This window comes from Bos indicus, chromosome 3 (assembly GCF_029378745.1).
Source record: "Bos indicus isolate NIAB-ARS_2022 breed Sahiwal x Tharparkar chromosome 3, NIAB-ARS_B.indTharparkar_mat_pri_1.0, whole genome shotgun sequence".
Lineage (NCBI taxonomy): Eukaryota > Metazoa > Chordata > Mammalia > Artiodactyla > Bovidae > Bos > Bos indicus.
Window position 1 is genome coordinate 117,383,444 of NC_091762.1, and position 20,491 is coordinate 117,403,934.

The 20,491-nt window shown below is 50.1% G+C and overlaps 1 protein-coding gene across 47 annotated transcripts in view; it reads left to right on the top strand.

Moving 5' to 3' along the window:
- LRRFIP1 (LRR binding FLII interacting protein 1) overlaps positions 1-20,491 on the top strand; it is a 161,499-nt gene that overhangs the window by 62,338 nt on the left and 78,670 nt on the right. For 7 of the 47 annotated variants that reach the window (XM_019957996.2, XM_019957966.2, XM_070786973.1 and 4 more), the window contains exon 1: positions 6,055-6,262. The exons of 34 other annotated variants lie outside the window; for them this stretch is intronic. In XM_019957996.2, coding sequence (XP_019813555.2) covers positions 6,197-6,262 — 66 coding nt within the window. In that variant the 5' untranslated portion in view covers positions 6,055-6,196. Of the gene's footprint in view, positions 1-6,054; positions 6,263-6,308; positions 6,381-7,386; positions 7,821-20,491 lie in introns of those variants that run through there. 6 more of the 47 variants (XM_070786953.1, XM_070786957.1, XM_070786970.1 and 3 more) reach the window with 2 other exon arrangements.

The following is a 20,491-nucleotide window of genomic DNA, read 5'->3' on the forward strand; positions in this document are numbered from 1 at the left end:
AAAAATAAAAAAAGATGTTTATTCCTTGGAAGAAAAGCTATGACAAACCTAGACAGCTTATTAAAAAAATAGAGACATCACTTTGCTGACAGAAGTCCATATAGTCAAAATTATGGTTTTTCCAGTAGTCGTGTATGGACGTGAGAGTTGGATCACAAAGAAAGCTGAGCACTGAAGAACTGATGCTTCTGAACTGTGGTGTTGGAGAAGACTCTTGAGAGTCCCTTGGACTGCAAGGAGATCCAACCAGAAAATCTTAAAGGAAGCCAGTCCTGAATATTCATTGGAAGGACTGATGTTGAAGCTGAAGCTCCAATACTTTGGCCACCTGATGGGAAGAGCTAACTTATTGGAAAAGTCCCTGATGCTGGGAAAGATTGAAGGCAGGAGGAAAGGGGGATGACGGAGGAGGAGGTGGTTGGATGGTATCACCGATTCAATGGACATGAGTTTGAGCAAACGCCAGGAGATAGTGAAGGACAGGGAAGCCTGGCGTGCTGCAGTCCATGGGGTCGCAAAGAGTCAGACATCACCGAGTGACTGAACAATAATGACAACTTTAAAATTAAGGTGTATACATTATTTTTTAGACATAATGCTCTTGCATGCTTAATAGACTACTGCTGCTGCTGCTAAGTCGTGTCAGTCGTGTCCGACTCTGTGCGACCCCATAGACCGCAGCCCACCAGGCTCCGCCGTCCCTGGGATTCTTCAGGCAAGAACACTGGAGTGGGTTGCCATTTCCATCTCCAATGCATGAAAGTGAAAAGTGAAAGTGAAGTTGCTCAGTCATGTCTGACTCTTCTCGGGTCCCCATGGACTGTAGCCTACCAGGCTCCTCCACCCATGGGATTTTCCAGGCAAGAGTACTGGAGTGGGGTGCCATTGCCTTCTCTGAATAGACTACAGTGTAGTGCAAACATCTTTTTTTATCCGCTAGGATGCAAAAACTTCATGTGACTCTCTTTATTATGACACTCACTGTATTGCAGTGGTCTGGAACCAAGCCCACAGTATTTCTAAGGCATGCATGTGTAAAATGCTTTGTAAACTGAAAGATGTGGTGCACATCTGGGTAATCGCTTCATGAACCAGCTTTACTACATGGAGTGTTCTTTTATTTTAGTCAAAGGGATCCATGGGAAGTTATAACATACATGTAAGCTCACTGTTTGTAGAAGTAATATAGAAATGTTTACTCTCCTGAAACCAATGACTGGTGATTCATGTTTATGAAAAACAGCTGTGATGGCTATGATTTGGAAAAATGGTTTTGTGCGAGCTATCTGAAGAGCAGGACGGCCAAGGACCACCCTGCTTTCCCCTCCCGGCCCTTTGCCTTGTCCTGCAAACCTGGAAGCGTTTGTCTTGGTTGCTGTAGCTTTCAGAACCAAACCACAGAAGCAGGCGATGCTGGTGAACCTAGCAACGGCTCAACACCATGGAGACCAGTAAACGAGTTAGGGTGTGGCCCCAAAGTGGTTGAATGTTGTGGCGTTTGCTGGTGAGCTATGAAGGCTGATGTTCCCAGAACAAAATTAGATCATTCTACTTACCTGTTTGTCCTTATTAGGCATCCCTTAAGAAGTTAAGTTCCTGCACGTAATCTTGAATGTTGGAGAACTGCTTTTGAGATCTGGGACATTACACTTTTGGGGGGAGGGCTCCAAGCAGCATAAGCATGGTGGCTTTTAGGAATGCCCGGGACAACCGGAGCTTTCACAAAACCTGAGGCCCCTCTCAGGACAGAGTCCCTGGGTGCCTGTAGGTGAGTGGCTGCCCGCAGCTTGGAAGGAGTGAAAGTAGCCAGCCTGCTGGAAGTGGGGATCTTGACCGAAAGAAGGGAAAACGGAGCCTGTGTCACTGACCTCACAGCTCTGCATATAAAGACCCTAGGCCCACACTGGAGCAGTCAGGATGCATGGCCTCCCTCTTCCTGACCCCTCCCCAGTCCCCCCTCCCCATTTTGCGGCTCAGATCTTTCAAAGGTGCCCTGGGTTTCTTCTGCCAGCCTCCCTGAGGATGGAAACTGGGGGCTTCTTGTCTGATTTTCTTCTTACCTGACACTCTTAGGTGACTCTGGTTTTGTCTTCCCCAATCTAAAGGATTTAGGTTACTCTGCCTAGTGGAGGAGGGAATGGTAACCCACTGCAGTATTCTCACCAGGAACATCCCATGGACAGAGGAGCCTGGCGGGCTGCAGTACGTAGGGTCGCAGAATCGGCCATGGCTGAGCTGTGGCCCTAGTGACCTAACACACACCCCTGGTGACCTAACGCTGTGAGCACAGGGGTAAAAATGTAGTGCACGTCCGTGGTTTCTCTTCTACAAAATGTCACTTTCTTTGACTTCTGTGTGGACTTTCCCAGCACCAAGTATGTAGGCGACACTCAGTAGTCATCCTCACAAGTGTCCATGGTGAGTTTAAAACACAAGAGCGGGGTGGGTACTGCTGAGAGAGGGCCCCAGGGGGGCCCCTTTTCATCGGAGGGCTGCTTATATCAAAATAAAGGCAACTAGACCCTCGACACTGTGTTCTGGGGCCCCGGCGTCTAAATAACAGAGAAATGTGAATTCTGCAGCACTTAAAATGCAGACTGACATTTGCCCTACAGCTGGGACCGGTCTGAGCTGTCCCCCCAGGGTGGCTGGCTGGGACACATGTCAGAATGTCCTGGCCTCTCATCTACAAGGATGTTGGTACAGCTGCTGTGGCTACTGGGTGGAGTCAGAAATCTCTTGTGCCTTTACTATTATTATCTTACTGTTGGTGTTGTTAGTTTGTTCCTGGGACTAAAATTAATCAGCCAGTTGCTTCTTCTGAGACAGTGTCCTGCCACCTGGGGCTTCTGCAGCTGGGCCCTCCCATAGCTTCTGTGGGGGCTGTGGGTTTGTTGTCTTCTCTGGGGCTACTCACCATCTTTCCCGGTTCTCAGCCATGTTAACCTGTTGTTGCCCAGCTTTCCTCCTGCTGCAGAGCAAGGCAGGTAGGCCCGGGTGCCTTGTGGGGGGTTTCTGGAGGCAGGGGGAAGGTAGGAGGCCAAGAGGCAGCCAGGCGGCTCCACCGACTGTGCTCAGGGGGGCCTCCCCTTCACCCTGGGCACTTTCATTATAACTGGCAGGTTTCAGATGAAACTCGAGACACAGGGGCTAAGTAACTTGCTCACAGTCCTACAGCCAGTGACAGGGCCAAGAACTGAGCCAGAGGGTTTAACTCCAGGGCCCACTTCCCTATGCGGTTTTCCTAAAGCTGACAACTAGCAACTGGAAGGCCACCCGGGAGGTGGTGGGGAGGGGGTGCCCGTGTCTACAAGCATTGCCCTGAGACCTGCAAGACAAATGAAGCCTTCTCCCTGGCCCTGGCTCAGGGAGATGTGGTCACAGGGTTCCAGGTGGCAAGTAGCTCTAGAATCTGCTGATCTACATCAGAATATTCCAACTGATCAGATCAGATCAGTCGCTCAGTTGTGTCCGACTCTTTGCGACCCCATGAATCCCAGCATGCCAGGCCTCCCTGTCCATCACCAACTCCCAGAGTTCACTCAGACTCACGTCCATCGAGTCAGTGATGCCATCCAGCCATCTCATCCTCTGTCGTCCCCTTCTCCTCTTGACCCCAATCCCTCCCAGCATCAGAGTCTTTTCCAATGAGTCAACTCCTCGCATGAGGTGGCCAAAGTACTGGAGTTTCAGCTTTAGCATCATTCCTTCCAAAGAAATCCCAGGGCTGATCTCCTTCAGAATGGACTGGTTGGATCTCCTTGCAGTCCAAGGGACCCTCAAGAGTCTTCTCCAACACCACAGTTCAAAAGCATCAATTCTTCAGTGCTCAGCCTTCTTCACAGTCCAACTCTCACATCCATACATGACCACTGGAAAAACCATAGCCTTGACTAGACGAACCTTTGTTGGCAAAGTAACGTCTCTGCTTTTGAATATGCTATCTAGGTTGGTCATAACTTTCCTTCCAAGGAGTAAGCGTCTTTTAATTTCATGGCTACAGTCACCATCTGCAGTGATTTTGGAGCCCAGAAAAATAAAGTCTGACACTGTTTCCACTGTTTCTCCATCTATTTCCCATGAAGTGATGGGACCGGATGCCATGATGTTCGTTTTCTGAATGTTGAGCTTTAAGCCAACTTTTTCACTCTCCACTTTCACTTCCAACTGAAGGCTCCCAGAAGGCGATTTTATTAACAGGTTATCCTTCTCATCTGTGGAGCTGTTACTCAAATTATCTTTGCTTTCCACCAGAGATTCCCCAAATCCCATAGGTATTTACATAAAATAACTTAAAATTTTCTCCAACGTGTTTAATCAAGAACTATTAACACATTAACGGATTTTAAAAGCGTTATAGTAAGAAGACAAGGTATTAAAGGTACGCATTTCAGTCTTTCTGAAAGTTATTCTTGCGAACCTGACAGTCCTGTGCATTAAAGCTTAGCGGCCGTGTTCACTTTCATCAAAGCTGACACCTGCTGTTTCTCCCGCGGTGGCCACTCTGGGTCTTTACTCGGCCTTGCTTTTCTGCTGCCCCTACTCCCTCCTAGGTTAGAACCCCCGGGCCCCCCAGAACCTCCTCTGTCCACCCCGCCCCGTCCTCCACACACATACATACACCCTTCCTTCCAGAGCCCCCTCCCCTGAAGCCAGAGTGGGAAGGTGAGCGCACACAGTCCGCCGCGCTGACACTTTACTGAGAGCTAGGTTAGGGTGGCGGAGATCGGGAGACGGGGCGACGGTAGCATTTAAGTGCGCATTGGTGGTCTCAAGACGCTTGCTGGAGCCGCCTTTGCAGACACCTCGGCCCAGCCTTCCTGTTGGAAGTTTTCATTTTGAGGTGGGGAGGTGGTCTTTCTGAGAAGGGCTTCCGAACACGTGCCCTCAGGGCGAGGTCAACAGAGGCCGGGGCCGCCTGGATGCGGCGTAGGAGCAGGGGGCGCCGCGGGCGCGGGGCATGGCCGGGACAGGCTGGCATTCCCATAAAAATCTGCGTCCTTCCTTCCCGTCGCTCCCGCCCCGGCCTGGCGAGGTCGGGACACGTTTCCATGATTTGCTTGTAGGACTTTTAAAGAACGAGTCACGCGTGTTCTGGGGCTGGAGGAGGCGCGTGCGGAGCCGCGGGGGCCCCATCCCGCCGCGGACACTCCCCTCCGCGCGGCCCCAGCCTCGCACGACCTCCCGCAGGACCCTGGACGGTGCGGCCAACCCCCCCGCCCCCACCAACCCCGGCGCTGAGACCCCGGATCCGCGCCGAACATTATTCTTCTGCCGCAGCTTGTTGAGCTGGAGCCGGGCGGGGGGGCGCACTCGGCCACCGGATGCTTGTTCTCACCCCGGCGGGCAGCGCATTCTGCTCGCCCTAGAAGGCGGCCCTTTCTCCGGGGGACGCGTTAACGGGGTACCCCGGCCAGCAGACGCTGCGGAGCTCGGGCGAGGCTGTCGTGTCCGTAGAAGCTCAACTTGGCTTGAATTTGGGGCCGCAGCCCAGCACCGACGGCGCGGGGGCGGCGGGCGGGGGCACAGGCGGGGCCTGGAGAGACTGTCAGCTCTGCCCCCAGAGGACGCCGCCCCATTACCCGGCCCCCGGAGGACCCCGCCCCAGGGCCCCGCCCCCGGAGGGCTCCGCCCCCGTGCAGAACCCTCCCCCTTACCGACCCCTCCCCAAGGGGAGCCAGGCCCCGTGCGCACCTCCCCGCTCCCGCATCTTCCAAAACTCCTCAGTTCGCCCTCCCTCCGCGGGTGGTGGGTGACCAGGGCCGGCCGGGGGTTTTCTCCTCGGGTGGGGACCGAAGGGGGCTGCCGGTGATTAATGACCGCGCCGGGGGGCGCGGCGTGGGGGCGGAGCGCGCCCGGTGGACCCGGAGGGCGGCGAGGGCGGAGCGCAGGGGCGGAGCTCGCGGGGGGGGCGGCCAGTCTCCTCGGCTCCCCGCACCGCCCCCCGCCCCGGCCCGCGGGCCCCGGCCACCTGCGCCCCGCCCCTGCGGCCGCGCCCGAGCCCCGGAACCGCGGAGGCGCGCTCCGCCCGGGCGAGGGCGAGGTTGCCGTCCCGACGCGAGGGTAGTCTCAGGCAACGCGATCCCGCCGTTCTCGGCATGTGGCTGCGCTGAGAGCCCGCCCGCGGATCCCGGGAGCCAGACGTCCACTGAGGATCTCTGCTGGCTGTGTGAGAAGGTGGTCTTCAGCCGGCAGGATGACCAACCCTGCGGCCGCGCAGAACCAGGAGATAGACTGCCTGAGCCCAGAAGCTCAGAGACTGGTAAGAGGACAACACATCTCCGAAACGTTTGGTTCTGACTGCGAATGTGTGGACCTTGTGGATGTGCTGGGACCGGCCGAGGGCGGGCGCCACCTTCCACCGCAGCCATCTGTGCCTGGTGAGGTGTGGGTGGGCCCCGCCTGGCCGGGGACCCCCTTAAGCGAAAGTCCGTCCCCACGCGAGGATGTGCGGCGGGGCGGGGGTAGGGAGTTCTCGGTTCAGTTCGCGGTTTCGTTTGTGCTGCCCGCCTTGCACCCCGAAAACACGTTTCCCCGGACGGCGTTCCTCGCCACCGCGGAAAAGAACTCGGTCTAGTCCGCTCAGGCCGCATTGTCGGGCTCTGCCCAGTTGGGTGTTTCGTCCGCGGATCCAGCCGAAATCTGAGACCTGCGCGTGGTCTATAGAGTTTCACTCACAACTGCTGGTTTGGTGTTTTACAAAACAGAGCACCTGGGCACTGGTGCCCAGGGGCGGTGCCTTCAGCCTGAGGCTGGCACCCCCAGCGGCTGGGTGGTTTGCAGTGTTTATCCTTCTCTGGGCCTTAGAGCCTTCTCTAGTCCCCGAGATTCCAGTTCCCAAATCCTCCTTGGCTGGTCTCCTGGGGTCTCTCCGTCTGGTGGGGACCTTTCATCTGTGGGATTTTGCAGTTATTCAGCTCAACACCCAGTATTGGGACTATGGATGTGAGGCATTAAGAGTCCAGCAGGGGATGAAGTGGGGAAGGTTTGTAATTACCTATTTTCGTGTGGCTTGTGGCTGATCATGAATGGGAATATTTAAAAGTGAAAGGGTGCAATTTGGAAAAGACATACATTATTAAGTTAATACTGTAGAGAGAGAGAGACCCTAGATTTTCACTTTATTGGGCCTTTGTGGAACCTTAATCGAAGTGTAAGCCCCCAATAATCACTCCTTCACCAGGCAGGAATTAACCCCCTACTGAGTGTTTCTGGAAGGTTCAAGATGAATAAGACTGCTCTGCCCTCAGCTTCCTGGTCAACCCCAGAAAGAAGTGTAGAAATAGATTCTGATGAACACACACTTGAAAATCACATTCCTTCCTGAGGACTGTCAGGTGGGTATTATTTTTAATGTCCACATTCGGTGTGCTCCTCTGGCCTTAGGTTCCAGCCTTGAACCAGATCCTTGGAGCTGGTTCCTACCCCTTGGCCTAATTGGGAACCTGCAGAGAGAGCCTTGCGTCAGCATCAGGGAAGGGCCCTTGGAAGAAAGAAGGATGGGAATGCTCTGAGAAAGGCCGGTGCTTCCAGGAGCCGCCTAGGCAAGCCATAGATGGCAAGAACAGACTGATGTTAGTCCTGGGCAAGATTCGAGCTCAGAGGAATGAACTGCTGGGCACGGAGAAGAACAGAGTGACTGTGGGGAGCAGGATTTGAGGCAGGAGTAGAAACAGCACCTCTTGTTCAACGGCACTCGATGCGGCGTCTCTTTAAGCCTTAACTTACCTCGGGATCGGGTCTGGTGGAGATGTGTGCCTCACAGACATGCTGCTGGGAGCCGGAGCCAGGAGAGACTGGAACAGCTGCTCGTTGAGAAGGTGCCCACCCCCTCCTGCCCACGATTCCAGGATCTAGTATAGTCAGAAAACTAAGGCTGTTACTCTTTTTTGTAAGTTGTGAGCAGAATTCATTTGGCAGTGACGGGAGGCTATTTGTGTCCCCTCCCAAGTCTCATCGTATTGTGGGGTCCTGTGCCAAGTTCTCCAGGTCCCATTTATTTGGCTGATGGGAGGTTATTTTCAGTCTTTATTCTTCTTAGTGTGAATGCGCATACATTTCTCTGCAGCCCCGTTAAGGTACTTGATTAAGGACTGTTACTCTGAGTCTTTAGAGAACATACAGTGTATGCCTCTTATTACCCTTCTAAAACCCAAAAATGCTGAATTCTGAAACATCCTTGGTCCCAGGGGTTTTCAGTAATCAGTTGTGAACTTGTTAGAGTTTTTGTTTGTTTGGGAGAGGGCTTGTTAAGGAGGGGTTTGTTTGTTTTTAGTAAAAAAACAGCAAAAAAAAAATTTTTTTTTAAGCAGAACATGGGGAACAGAAGTAAAACTCAGTCCTTGTTTTATGACGTTAGTGGTTGAAAGGAAACAAGTGAGGTGGGGTGGGGTGGGGTGGAGGTGGGGTGTTGGGTGGGCCATGTCCGAAGGACTTACCCAGCGGCCACCCTGGGCATTAGTATTCTAGCCAGAGAAGGGTGGGCATTTCAGACTGGTTTGTGCCGGCTTGTGTTCAGCACTAAGTGACCCTGTGTCCCAGGAACAGTGGTCCCCAGTGGAGGAGGAGGAGGGCCGGGGCCCCATGGGTGTGAGGCCAGGGCTGGGATTGGCAGGAGGACATGGATTTGTCTAGCTCCACCTCAAAGCAAAAAGCAGGATCCGAGCAGGAAGTCCAGGCTCCTTGCAGGACTGGACGGTGTGGAAACCGTGTTTCCTTAACTTGGGCAGCTTCCCCGTGTGCACGCTGGTTGTGTCAGCTGGCTTTTTCCCACGAACTGAGCAGCAAAGGGTCCTCACAAACACCCAGCCCCATCCTGAGAGAGGCTGTCGGGGGAACGTGGACCCCCCAAGTCTCCTCGCATCGTAGGTGCCTGTGCCCGGGTCCACTGGCCCTGGCGAGTAGAAACACGCAGCGCTCGGGTGCCTGGCCCTGCTAGGCTCAGCCTGAGACTGGGTGTTGGAACCCTGGTTTGTGTTAGGTGCGTCATTGCCCCAAGCTCTTAAGATATAAAAGCAGTAAGTTAGGTCTTTTCTCTTAGTAGTAAAAGTGTCCCACTAGGGCAAAGATGGAGACTCAATTTCCCCTTTTCTTTAAGAATTAGTTTCTGTTCAGCCTGAACTTATGTCAACGGAGCGGAAGCCTCATTTGCACCCTTTTTTTTTTCTTCAGATCCTGCAGTCTACACTGCCGCTTACACTGAGCACAGGAAATTGCGTTATTTATAGCGGCTCAAGTGTTTTCAGACAAAGTTGATCCGAGTATTACCTGATTAACAGTGAGGTTCTTATCTAGTTTCTACAGAATTACAAGGTCGCATGTTGGTGTGATATGTTTGCTCCTCAAAAGGCAATGTTCAGGAGGAAATTCTTATCCTTGAAAAATCAGGCTGTGTGACTCAGCAAAGGAAATGTTTATGACTGGTTGATTACTCATATGCCAGTGTTTCCAGAATATCTGATCATACTTAAAAGTTTTGACCTCGGAGCCCCACTGGCCATAGGGTTCAGGTTACTAACCTGTTAGAGCAGGAAGGCTGCTATATCTCACTGTATGTTAGACATGGGTCAGAGAGAGAGGAATTTTTGTTACTTCACTGCTTTTACTCTGGGGCACCCCAGTTTTAGTGCACGCACACTCACGTGTGTGTGTGTGTGTGTTTTAAAGCAGGTTATTTCCATATTTTCATGGATTGGATTTACCAGAACTTTTACGGTTCAGACTATCTAGAAAAAGTAAATGAACTTCTAATTTAAACAAAGCACTGTCTTGACTACATCCAAGATTCAGTGATTCAGAATTCCTGTGCATTTAATGGTGGACCACTACTTAAATCCCCTTTCTGAGACTGATGTTTTTGTTTAGGGAAGGGCCGGAGTTTCAAGTGGTTTTCTCCTTCAGGCTATAAGCTGACACCTTTAAAACCTGTGTAAATACTTTGGTTTGGACTCTGAAGGAGGGCTACTTTGTAGTTTAAATTACTATAAAGATTTACTTTTCCTTTTAACTAAAATGTTTCATTTATGTGTTTGTGTCCTAGAGCTTACCAGAGCAACATGGTTTCTGATCCTCAGGTCTGTTTTATCTCTGGCCGGTGGGGGTGGAATTCTCGCTGCGGGGAGAGAAACAGGAGTGGGCTTTTGGTGTGGGTGGGCTATCTCCCCAGCACACTTACTCCTGGTGGGTGTTTCAGCATGCTCGTCTTCTCCCTTGTCTTGTAAACTTCCTCTGAGCTGAGTTCACGCTGCTGGGACAGAGACAGTGTGTAGGTAGACACAGTTGGTAGCGCTTCCCAAACCCCTGCTGTGTCAGCGATCTTCAGGGTTTCCTGTAGAAATCTTCCCTTGCCCTGGCGTATCTCAGGGGCAGTTAGGTTATCTCCACTTACACATAAAGAGAAGATGAGCTCAGAAGGTTCAGGGGACTTTCCCAAGACTGCACAGCCACAGGCCGCGGGGCCCGTTGGGCCCCAGGCAGGATGGCTCAGAGCTGATGATGGTCACTGCCACCCCTGTCCAGCCTGCTCAGGCAAGGTCTGGCGAGGCGGCTGGAGAGCATTCTTGCTGTTGTCAGCCTGTCTTCTGAGCCCTGGGCCGTCAGCCCCAGGCTCGGGCCGAAGGACGTCTTTCTGCTAAGGCAGCTTCTCAGGACACACGTCTTTGCAACTGAAGTCTTGATTTGATTAACATTTCCTTTCTATTTCTGGTAGTTTTTCAGACAAAAGAACACTCAATGGGCTATTTTTTCTAAATAAGGACATGAATAGAAACCACATAGCTGCCAGAATTTTTATTTTTCTGTAGTTCATACCGTACCCACGTTTTAGCTGTCACTTGGGTCAGCCCGCAGCGGGAACTGCTGGGTACCAGCCTCATTCCCATGTGTTGTAAAGCTCCTCCCCACCATCCCAACAGACGAGCCTGCTGAGGATGTTTGAGGGCTCCTGGCCCTTTCCTGGCTGGTTCCAGGAGGATCACCTGGGCAGAGGAAAGGGTGTCAGTAGCTGTGTGCTGCCTGCGTGGGAAAGCATGGGGCTACTGGAGCATCAAGTCTTTTTTTTGAGAAGGAACAATGTCAGTGTTTTGTGTCATCTCAAAGGGGTGGGGGGTGGGGCGGCTTCCCAGATGGCTCATTGGTAAAGAATCCGCCTGCAGTGCAGGAGAGACAGGTTCGATCTCTGGGTCGGGAAGATCTCCTGGAGAAGGACATGGCAACCCACTCTAGTATTCTTGCTTGGAGAATCCCATGGACAGAGGAGCCTGGGCTGGAGTCCATGGAGGGTCACAAAGAGTCAAATACAGCTTAGTGACTGAACAGCGAGAAAAGTATGCGGTTTACAAGGAAGAACCTGAGCGGAGCAGGTGAAGCGAAGGCCACGGAGACCAGATGGATTGCCCGGAGGGAACCTGTCACGGGGAGCGCTGCTCACGTGAGGCCAGGCTGCTCCCACCTGTCACTTGTCAGTCACACATGAGGGTATTTGCGACTATTGCTTGCTTGTAGCTCCAATATGCTGAGACCCTGAAGGAAGTATGAACATCCCTCATCTCAGAAAAACATTTAAGATGTATTAACAGCAAGAGGAGAACTTTTTGCACGGAAAATACTGTGCCCTGTTTTTTGTTTTTTTTTTTTAGTTTTTAATCATTCGGTTTTATTTTTGGCTGTGCCGGGCCTTCATTGCTGCACACAGCCTTTCTCTAGTTGCAGCGAGCGGCGGCTGCTCTCTGTTGCGGTGCACAGGCTTCTCATTTCGGTGGCTTCTCTCGTTGCAGAGCACGGGCTCTAGGTGCTCGTGCCTCGGTCATGCGGCCTCTGGGCTCAGCAGGTGCGGTTTTCAGACTCTGGAACACAGGCTCGGTGGTTGTGGCACCGGGCTTAGTTTCTCCGTGGCATTTGGGATCTTCCTAGACCAGGGATCGAACCCGTGTCTCCTGCACTGGAGGGCGGATTCTTTACCACTGAGCCACCAGGGAAGCCCTAAGTATGCGCTGTTTTTGTTCATCAGCTTGAGTGCGGGTCACTGCTAAGCTGAAGATCGTTTTGTGAAGTTTCAGTAGGTAATTGCTATTAGTCTGCTCTCTGTTAAGTAACATGAACACTTTTGTTCGTGATGAAAATGTTTGTTCTTTTGGTGTGTTTCTCTGAGAAGAAAAGTCAGGAGATTTCCAGTAGCAAAACGGGGAAAGAGAACTCTGTGGACAGTCTCAGTGTAACAGATAATTCACCCCTTTGTAGACCAAACATTTCAGAGGCAAAGCAAGCTCCTAGAGACCACGTCACCGGGTTTCCAAAGTGACGTGATTTGTCTAAGTTGTCATAATGGGCGAGTGGCAGAGCCAGCACTCACAGCTTGGTCTTGAGACCCCTCTCAGGACAGTCTCAGTCTTTGGAAACCCTGGACCCTGCTGAGAACACCACCACCAGGAGAGGTGGTTTCTACGCCTGGTCCCCCGAGACCAGAGGATGCGGCGCCAGAACTCAACCTCTGGGCACAGACACGGGTGGCCTTGTGAGGTCAAGGCTTCTTTGAAGGCTGCTGTTTTATTATAAAATTCCTTGATCATTTTATAGTCCATAACTCATCTGATTTGGTTTTGATGGAAACATAGTGTTTTAAATAACCAATTAAACTTTAGCCTGATTAGTCCTTAACTGTATGTCCTCCATATCATCAAGTGAAGTTGATAACTTGTTTATTTTGCGGCTTCAGCACTGGCCCCCAGACCTGTGCCCTGAACCTGTGGTCAGGCTGTTTCAACAAGCGTGGACATGCAATAGAGGGGTTCAGCGTCCCCATTGCACCCCAGACTTTTAAAAAAGTGGTTCCCAGTCATGTCAGACCCAATGTCCCTTTTTATAACAAGTTTTTAATATCCTTGTTACTAAACCAGAAATGAAATTCCTAGGTGGTAGAAGCTACCTTCACACATAATTTCAAGTCAATATAATGTTTGCACCATAACATTAAAAAGAAATCAAATGAAAGTAAAGTGCAGGAACAGAATGTGAATATTGTGAATAACTCTTGGGAAGGTTCTGAACAAAGCCGTGTATAATCTTTCCTGATTTCCATGCAGATTGCATTCCTGGAATATTCGATGTATGTTGAAACTACCCATAACATTTTGAATTTACATGTGAGTCGAGATCAGTTTGTAGGTCTGAAAGTTATGAATGTGGTTTTTAGATCTGGTGGGAAAATTCCTCATTGTACAGGCCTGCCCGAGGACAGGATGGTTGGCATGCCATGCCCTGCCCCCAAATGCCATCAGTCTCTGCTCCAATCACTGTGACTTCCCAACACCTGCCCCCTCCCCCCAGCATTTCCTAAATGCCCTCTGAGAGCTGGCACATGCTCCCTGACAGCGTCATCCCAAAGTGCCTTCTCCTCCCTGGCGATCATACAGCTGTGGCTGGAAAGGCAGGCCCCTTCGTGGAGGGACTTACCATGATTGAGGGGGTTGGAAAGATGAAATTTTGAGACTGGAGTCCAATCCCCGTGGCAGCTGAGGGGTGCAGGGAGGGCAGTGGACACACATACAGAGACCCGGGTGCCCACTGATTCTGGGCTGCCAGCTGGATGTTCCCTCTCCTGTTCCTGCCTGTGCGGGAGAACACATGGCCCCATCTACTTGGTTACTTTGACTAGCACGCTATTTTTAGAATCTACTGCATATGAGGAGTTGGGGGTCTATGTAGAAAACAAAAGTTGGTGGCTATTGTCAGTTCCTGTAGCCAAGTCAACTCAGCAAAATAATAAAGATCAGAGTGTACATAAATAAAATAGAGATTAAAAAATCAGAAAAGATCAATGAAACCAAGACCTAGTGTTTTGAAAGGATGAGGAAAATCAGCAAACCTCTAGGCAGGCTCCCCAAGGAAGAAAAGGGAGAGGACCTAAATCGAAGAAGAAATGGAAGAGTAGAAATAACAACTGAGACCCCAGAAATACAAAGAATCATGGTTATAAATACTATGGATGGCCGTGTGCCAATAAATTGGACAACCTAGGAGAAATGGGCATGTTTCTAGAAACACAGCCTGCCAAAACTCAGTCAGGATGAAACAACTAATTTGAACAGACTGATCACTAGAAGTTAAATAGAATCTGAAATTTAGGGAGGAAAAAAAAAAAGAACCTCCCTGCACACAGAAGTCTGGGACTAGACAACTTCACTCGGGAATTCTACCAAACATACAAGGAAGAACTTATATGTATCCTTCTTAAACCATTCCAAAAACTGAAGAAGGGGGCACACTCCCAGACTCATCCTGTGAAGCCACCAACACCCCGATGCCAAAACCAGACACAGACACTACAAAAAAACGAAAGGTACAGGCCAGTGTTGCTGTGAATGTAGATGCAAAATATTAGCAAAGCACATACAACACTGCATAGAAAGGGTCATGCACACAGTCCCGCGGGATTCATTCCAGGGCCACAAAGACGGTTCCACATCAGCAAATCGATCAACGTGATATACCGCATCAACAGAAGGAAAGATGGAGACCACGTGATCACTTCAGTAGACGTGGAAAAAGCATTTGACAAAATCCAGCCTTTGTTTATGGTAAAAACTCTCACCAGAATGGTTATAGAGGGAACATATCTCAATGTAATAAAAGCCATTTATGATAAACCCACATTCAACATAATATTCAATGGTAAAAAGCTGAAAGCCTTCCTGCTAAATTCAGGAATAAGACACAGTTGCCCCTCTCATTACTTCTATGCAGCATAATATTGGAAGTTCTAGTCATAGCAATCAGACGAGAAAAAAAATACAGAACTTACCTGGTGGTTCAATGGTTAAGAATCTGCCTTCCAATGCACAGGACATGGATTTGATCCCTGATCGGGGAACAAAGGTCCTACATACCACTCAGCAGCTAAGCCCATGCGTCACAACTGGAGAGCCCGTGCACTCTGGAGCCTGTGCGCCGCAACTAGAGAGCACAAAGAACGCACAGGCCAGCGAGGACCCAGCACAACCAAACTAAAAGTAGATGAATAAGAAATACAAGGCATCTAAACTGGAAGAGAAGAGGCAAGCTGCTACTGTTTGTACATAACATGATGCCCTATACAGAGAACCGTGAAGTCGCCACGTAAAGCCTATTAGCACTAATACATGAATTCAGCAAGACAGCAGGATACAGGGTTAGAAACCTGAACCTGTTGCATTTCTTTAATAAGAAAATATCAGGAAAATAACCTTTAAAAAAAAAATCCTGTTTAAAATCACATCAAAAAAAAAAAACAAAAAACCTAGGATGAAACTTAACCGTGGTGGTAAAAGAGCTGTATGCTAAAAATTATTAAATGTTGATTAAGGAAATTGAAGAAATCCACAGGATCACTAAGTGTCAGACACAAGTGAGCAACTGAACTGACTGAACTGAAGGAAATTGAAGATAATTCAAAGAAATGGAAAGATATCCCATGCTTTTGCTGACAAAGGTCCATATAGTCAAAGCTATGGTTTTTCCAGTAGTCACGTAGGGATGTGAGAGTTGAACCATAAAGAAGGCTGAGTGCTGAAAAATTGATGCTTTCCAACTGTGGTGTTGGAGAAGACTCTTGAGAGTCCCTTGGATGGCAAGGAGATCAGTCCTGAATATTCATTGGAAGGACTGATGCTGAAGCTGAAGCTCTAGTACTTTGGCCACCTGGTGCGAAGAGCTGACCCACTGGAAAAGACCCTGATGCTGGGAAAGATTGAAGGCAAAAGGAGAAGGGGACGGCAGAGGATGAGGTGGTTGGATGGCATCACCGACTCGATGGACATGAGTTTGAGCAAGCTCCGGGAGACAGTGAAGACCTGCAGTCCATGGGATTGCACGGAGTCGGGCGCGTCTTAGCAGCTGAACAACGACGTAGATCACCAGAACGGAGAGCCCAGAAATAAACCCACAAACCTCTGGTCCAACTTCAGCAAAGGAGGCGAGAATGTAAAACGGCAAAGCGGTGTCTACAGGTGGTGCTGTGAAACTGGACCACTGCATGTAAATCAGTGAAATTAGCACACTCCCTCACACCATATAAAGCATAAACTCAAAATAGTCTAAAGACCTAAGTAAAAGACATGACGCCATAAAACCCCTAGAAGAGAACATAGGCAGAACATTCTCTGACATAAGTTATAGCAATATTTCCTTAGATCAGTCTCCCAAAGCAAAAGAAATAAAAGCAAAAATAAAATGGGACCTAATTAAATTCAAAAACTTTTGTATAGCAAACAAGACTATAAACAAAAGGAAAAGACTGGGAGAAAATATTTGCAAAGGATCTGACCAGCAAACAGTTAATATCCAAAATGTACACACAGCTTCTACATACAACTCAATCTCAATAAAACAAACAACCCAATCAAAACATAGACAAGACCTAAATAGACATTCTCCAAAGGAGACATACAGATGGCCAGCAGGCAGATGGAAAGATGTTCAGCATTACTAATTATTGGAGAAATGCAAATTAAAAGCCCAGTCGGGTATCACCTCCCACCAGTCAGAATGGCCATCATTAAAATGTCTACAAATAATAAATGCTGAATAGGGTGTGGAGAAAAGGAAACCCTCCTACACTGTTGGTAGGAAGGTAAATTGATGCAGCCACTGTGGAAAGCCATGTGGAGGTGCCTTTAAAAGCTGAAAATAGAGTTGCCATGTGAGCCAGCAATCCCACTCCTAGACATATCCACTTATGTGTGGAATCTAAAGAATACAAAAGAATTTGTACGCAAAACAGAAACGGACTCACAGACCTCAAGACGAACTTCTGTTACCAAAGGGAAAGGCAGGGAGGCAGGACAAACGAGGAGCTACGGACTAACAGATCCAAAGTACCGTGTATAAGATAGACACACACCAAGGCTATACTCTACAGCACAGGGAATTGTATTCAATATCTTGTAGTAACCTGTTAATATAATAGCATAGAGTGTGAAAAATAGCTGAATCACTTTGCTGTATGCCGGAAACTGACACAATCAATTCTACAAAAAATTTTTTTTTAAAGGCAGGTCAGGGAAGGGCTTCTGTGTTAGAGCCTCATGGTGTCCCTGCACGGAGTGCAGCGGTGTAAGTCCCTTCAGCCTGGGGCCCTGTGTGTGCTCCGGTGAGTCTGCGAACTTGGTCATCTGTTCTTTCCTCATTCCAGGGACCAGTCACATGTGGATGGACGGAGGGCCCCTGCTTCTTTCTAAACAAAACCGGTTCTTTGTCCCACTTCAGGCTTCAACCCCTTGGTACTCCTCTTACATTAAAGTGTGTGTGCGCTTTAGTCCTTTAACTTTTCCCAAGAGGTGATAAATACCGTGGTAACATGTCCTGTGGCTGGAAGAAAACTCTCCCATCACAGAGCTTTGGGGTCACTGATCCACATGTCAGCCAAGAGCATAAGTCTCCTGGGCTCTGCGGGGCGGGGTGGGAGCTGCTTCCAGCAGCGACACCCCTTTCCAGGCCCCGGGGCTTCTCTGCGGAGAGGGAGGAGATGACAAAGCTGCCAAGCTCATTTCCCAAGACTCACACCAGAGTTATGGCTCATAAATCCCTGCCCCTTTCCATGTAGAATTCTGGAGCCCCAGGAGAATCTAAGAACAGAGGAGGAGCTTTTTCTGTGACATGGGATAAGGGATGTGGGGATATAGAATTCCACACTTTGCTTGAATCCCAGCAAAGCTTTGGAGCTCGGAAGAAAGTGTGCAGAGTCAGGACTCTGGACTTCATGTGGGGCTTTTCAGAAAAATATTGAGTCTGCCTCCAGGCACCTCTGTCCTCTCCAAGCAGGCAGGACTTGGGTTCCACCGGCGTTTACCACATGTCTGTTTTTTAAAGATGTGGGGTTGAATTGGTAGCAGCCACAAAAGGATACAAAGAGTATTAGAGCTCTTAGAGCCCCCCAGACGCCACTGAAATTGGGGTGCAGGGTACTGGGGTGGTGTGTGGTCACTCCACCCTTGGGCAGAGTCTCCCCTTCCTGCTTACGAAACCCCCACCACAGACAGGAGGTGGGGGGAGGAAGGAAGCTGTGCCGGGGCCGGCCTAAGAGGCAGGGCACACCTCGCCACTTTCTCCTCCTGCCCTGGTGAATCACTTCTGCTTTAGTTTTGCTCAGTCCCCAGGCCAGGCTGGGCTGTCCCTGAGTTCCCTGAAGAGAGGAGCAGCTGAGGTCCTTGGAGCAGTCCGAGCAGGGGGCCTGTCGGGGTCCCTGATAGAACAGGGGTGCGTCTGACTGTTTATCCACTGACTCTGATGTTTCATCCTGGTAGAACCCACTTTTGCTCTGTGGTCTGATCTAGAACCAGAGCCCATCGAGCCCTTGGCATAGAGACCCGTCACCAAAGTAACTCCTGCTTTTGCTGGTGACATCTTCACATAGCTCGCCAGCCTTTCTCTGGCCCTGTCTGGGTCTGCGCCTGCCTCAAGGGCATTTCAGATAGAGAAGCACTGAAACCACTGGGTGTCATTTCTGGGGCTCCGAAGAGCTCAGGTACCATAGACCTTTCTGTTTCAGTGCAGAAAGAATTCAGTGAGAGAAAAAGTTATAGGTAACAAGTGATTTGTTATTTGGTAGAAACCAATGCAATACTGTAAAGTTACTAACCTTCAATTAAAAAAAAAAAGAAGTGATTTATTAGAATAGGATGCTTGTGAGGCTTACGGGCGGGCAGGCAAGGTGGTACCACATGACTTAATGAAAACTTACTGGGCTACAGTTTTATAATCAAACAAAAAGTGGGAAAAGGAGACCATCTTTGTCTTTTTTGAGCAGATGTCGCGCCTCCCTTATCAGCTTCTCCTCCAGGTTGAGCAGAGGAGTTTTCTGGTCCTACTTGGTCAAACCAGGTTCACAAATTATTGTTTTTTAATGTGTGTGCAGAGAGCATGTCCTGCGTGCATGTGTGCTAAGTCACTTCAGTCGTGTCCGACTGTGGGACCCTATGGACTGTAGCCCTCCAGGCTCCTCAGTCCATGGGCTTCTCCAGGCAAAAATACTGGAGTGTGTTGCCATGCCCTCCTCCAGGGGATCTTCCCAACCAGGGATCAAACCCAGGTTTCCCACATTGCAGGCAGATTCTATACCATCTGAGCCACCAGGGAAGCCCAAGAATACTGGAGTGGGTAGCCTATCCCTTCTCCAGGGGATCTTCCCAACCCAGGGGTTGAAACCACATCTCTTGCATCTCCTGCACTGGCAGGCGTGTTCTTTACCACCTGTGAAGCCTGAGCATACCCTAGGGATCATCAGCTTGCTGAGCTCACTGGGCAGGATGTGGATCTCATGCCAACATTGTTTCATTGTTTGGGCACATGTCTCAGGCTTCTGCTGGGTGATTTTGTTGTTAGGCAAGCCTGCTTGGTTTTGCAGTTAAGCAAACCTGCTTTTCTGAGTAATCATTAACTTACAAGAGTCTCCCATAGTTTTTCTACTTACAGTCCCCTAGTGAAATTAATTGCTTAATCACCTACTTTGTCCCTTTAATCTGACCGTATCAGCAATACTTTGGCTGTCTGTCTCTCCAGCCAGCCCGTGTGCCCTTGTGGCTGGGCTGCTGGCCGGAGGTCTCCGAACCTCCGTCCCAGACCATGGGTGGCACTGCAGGGCTGGCACCCCAGGCTCTGACTGGGTGGGCCCGTCTGTTTTTAATTAACCCTTTGTTCAGAAGTCCCCGGAACTCAGACTTGTGCTGCTCTGTGTATTTTTTAGCGTCTCTCAGACCATACCGGTCACCTCAGGGTCAGAGTGTTATCTTGTTTATCACCAATAAAATGTTGAAAGTGGAACTTTGGAATCAGGGGTTCAGCTTTTGAGGATTATTTTGAGGCCACTGGGGCGATAAAAGAAACTTTCTCACCCCAACCATCTCCATTGTCAAAGGCTGCCTTGCTTTAAAGCCCAGCATCTGTAAGGCTCTGTTTGTGGGGTTCCAGGTCAAGTGGGACCTGGGGATGGGGGAGCTGTGTCTCCTGGGAGGGGCTGGGCCTCTGGCTGTCGTTCCCCTCCAGCCCTGGACTGTCCTGAGAAAGCTGGGGAGCCTGGATCTCATCAGAGGAAGCCTGGCCGGGTCAGCTCCTCCACCCCCCCTCCGACCTCCTTGGTCCTGGAGTCTCGGCGGGACAGGGAGGGGGGCCCAGGTTGGGGGTGGGGGCAACACTGCAGGGGTGTTTAGTGGCAGAACCAAGGCTACCTTCTCACAGCAGGGAGCTTGGTTTTGGTTTCAAGGCTCCTTCACTTCCTTCCTTCCTTCTCTCTCTCCCTCTCAGCCTCTGCTCCCTTCCCCCACCCTTTCCTTCCTTCCTTCAAAAATGTTTGCTCTTTGTTATGAAAAACGTCAAACATACCCAAGCGGAGATGGAATAACAGAAAGCGGAGGTCGTCGCCCTGGAGGAGCAGCCAGCACCCGGGGCATGTTGCAGCCCAGACGGGCGTGGCCCGAGGCTCTGACTCAGCGGTCTTGGGTGGAGCTGGGCATTCTGCATCTTT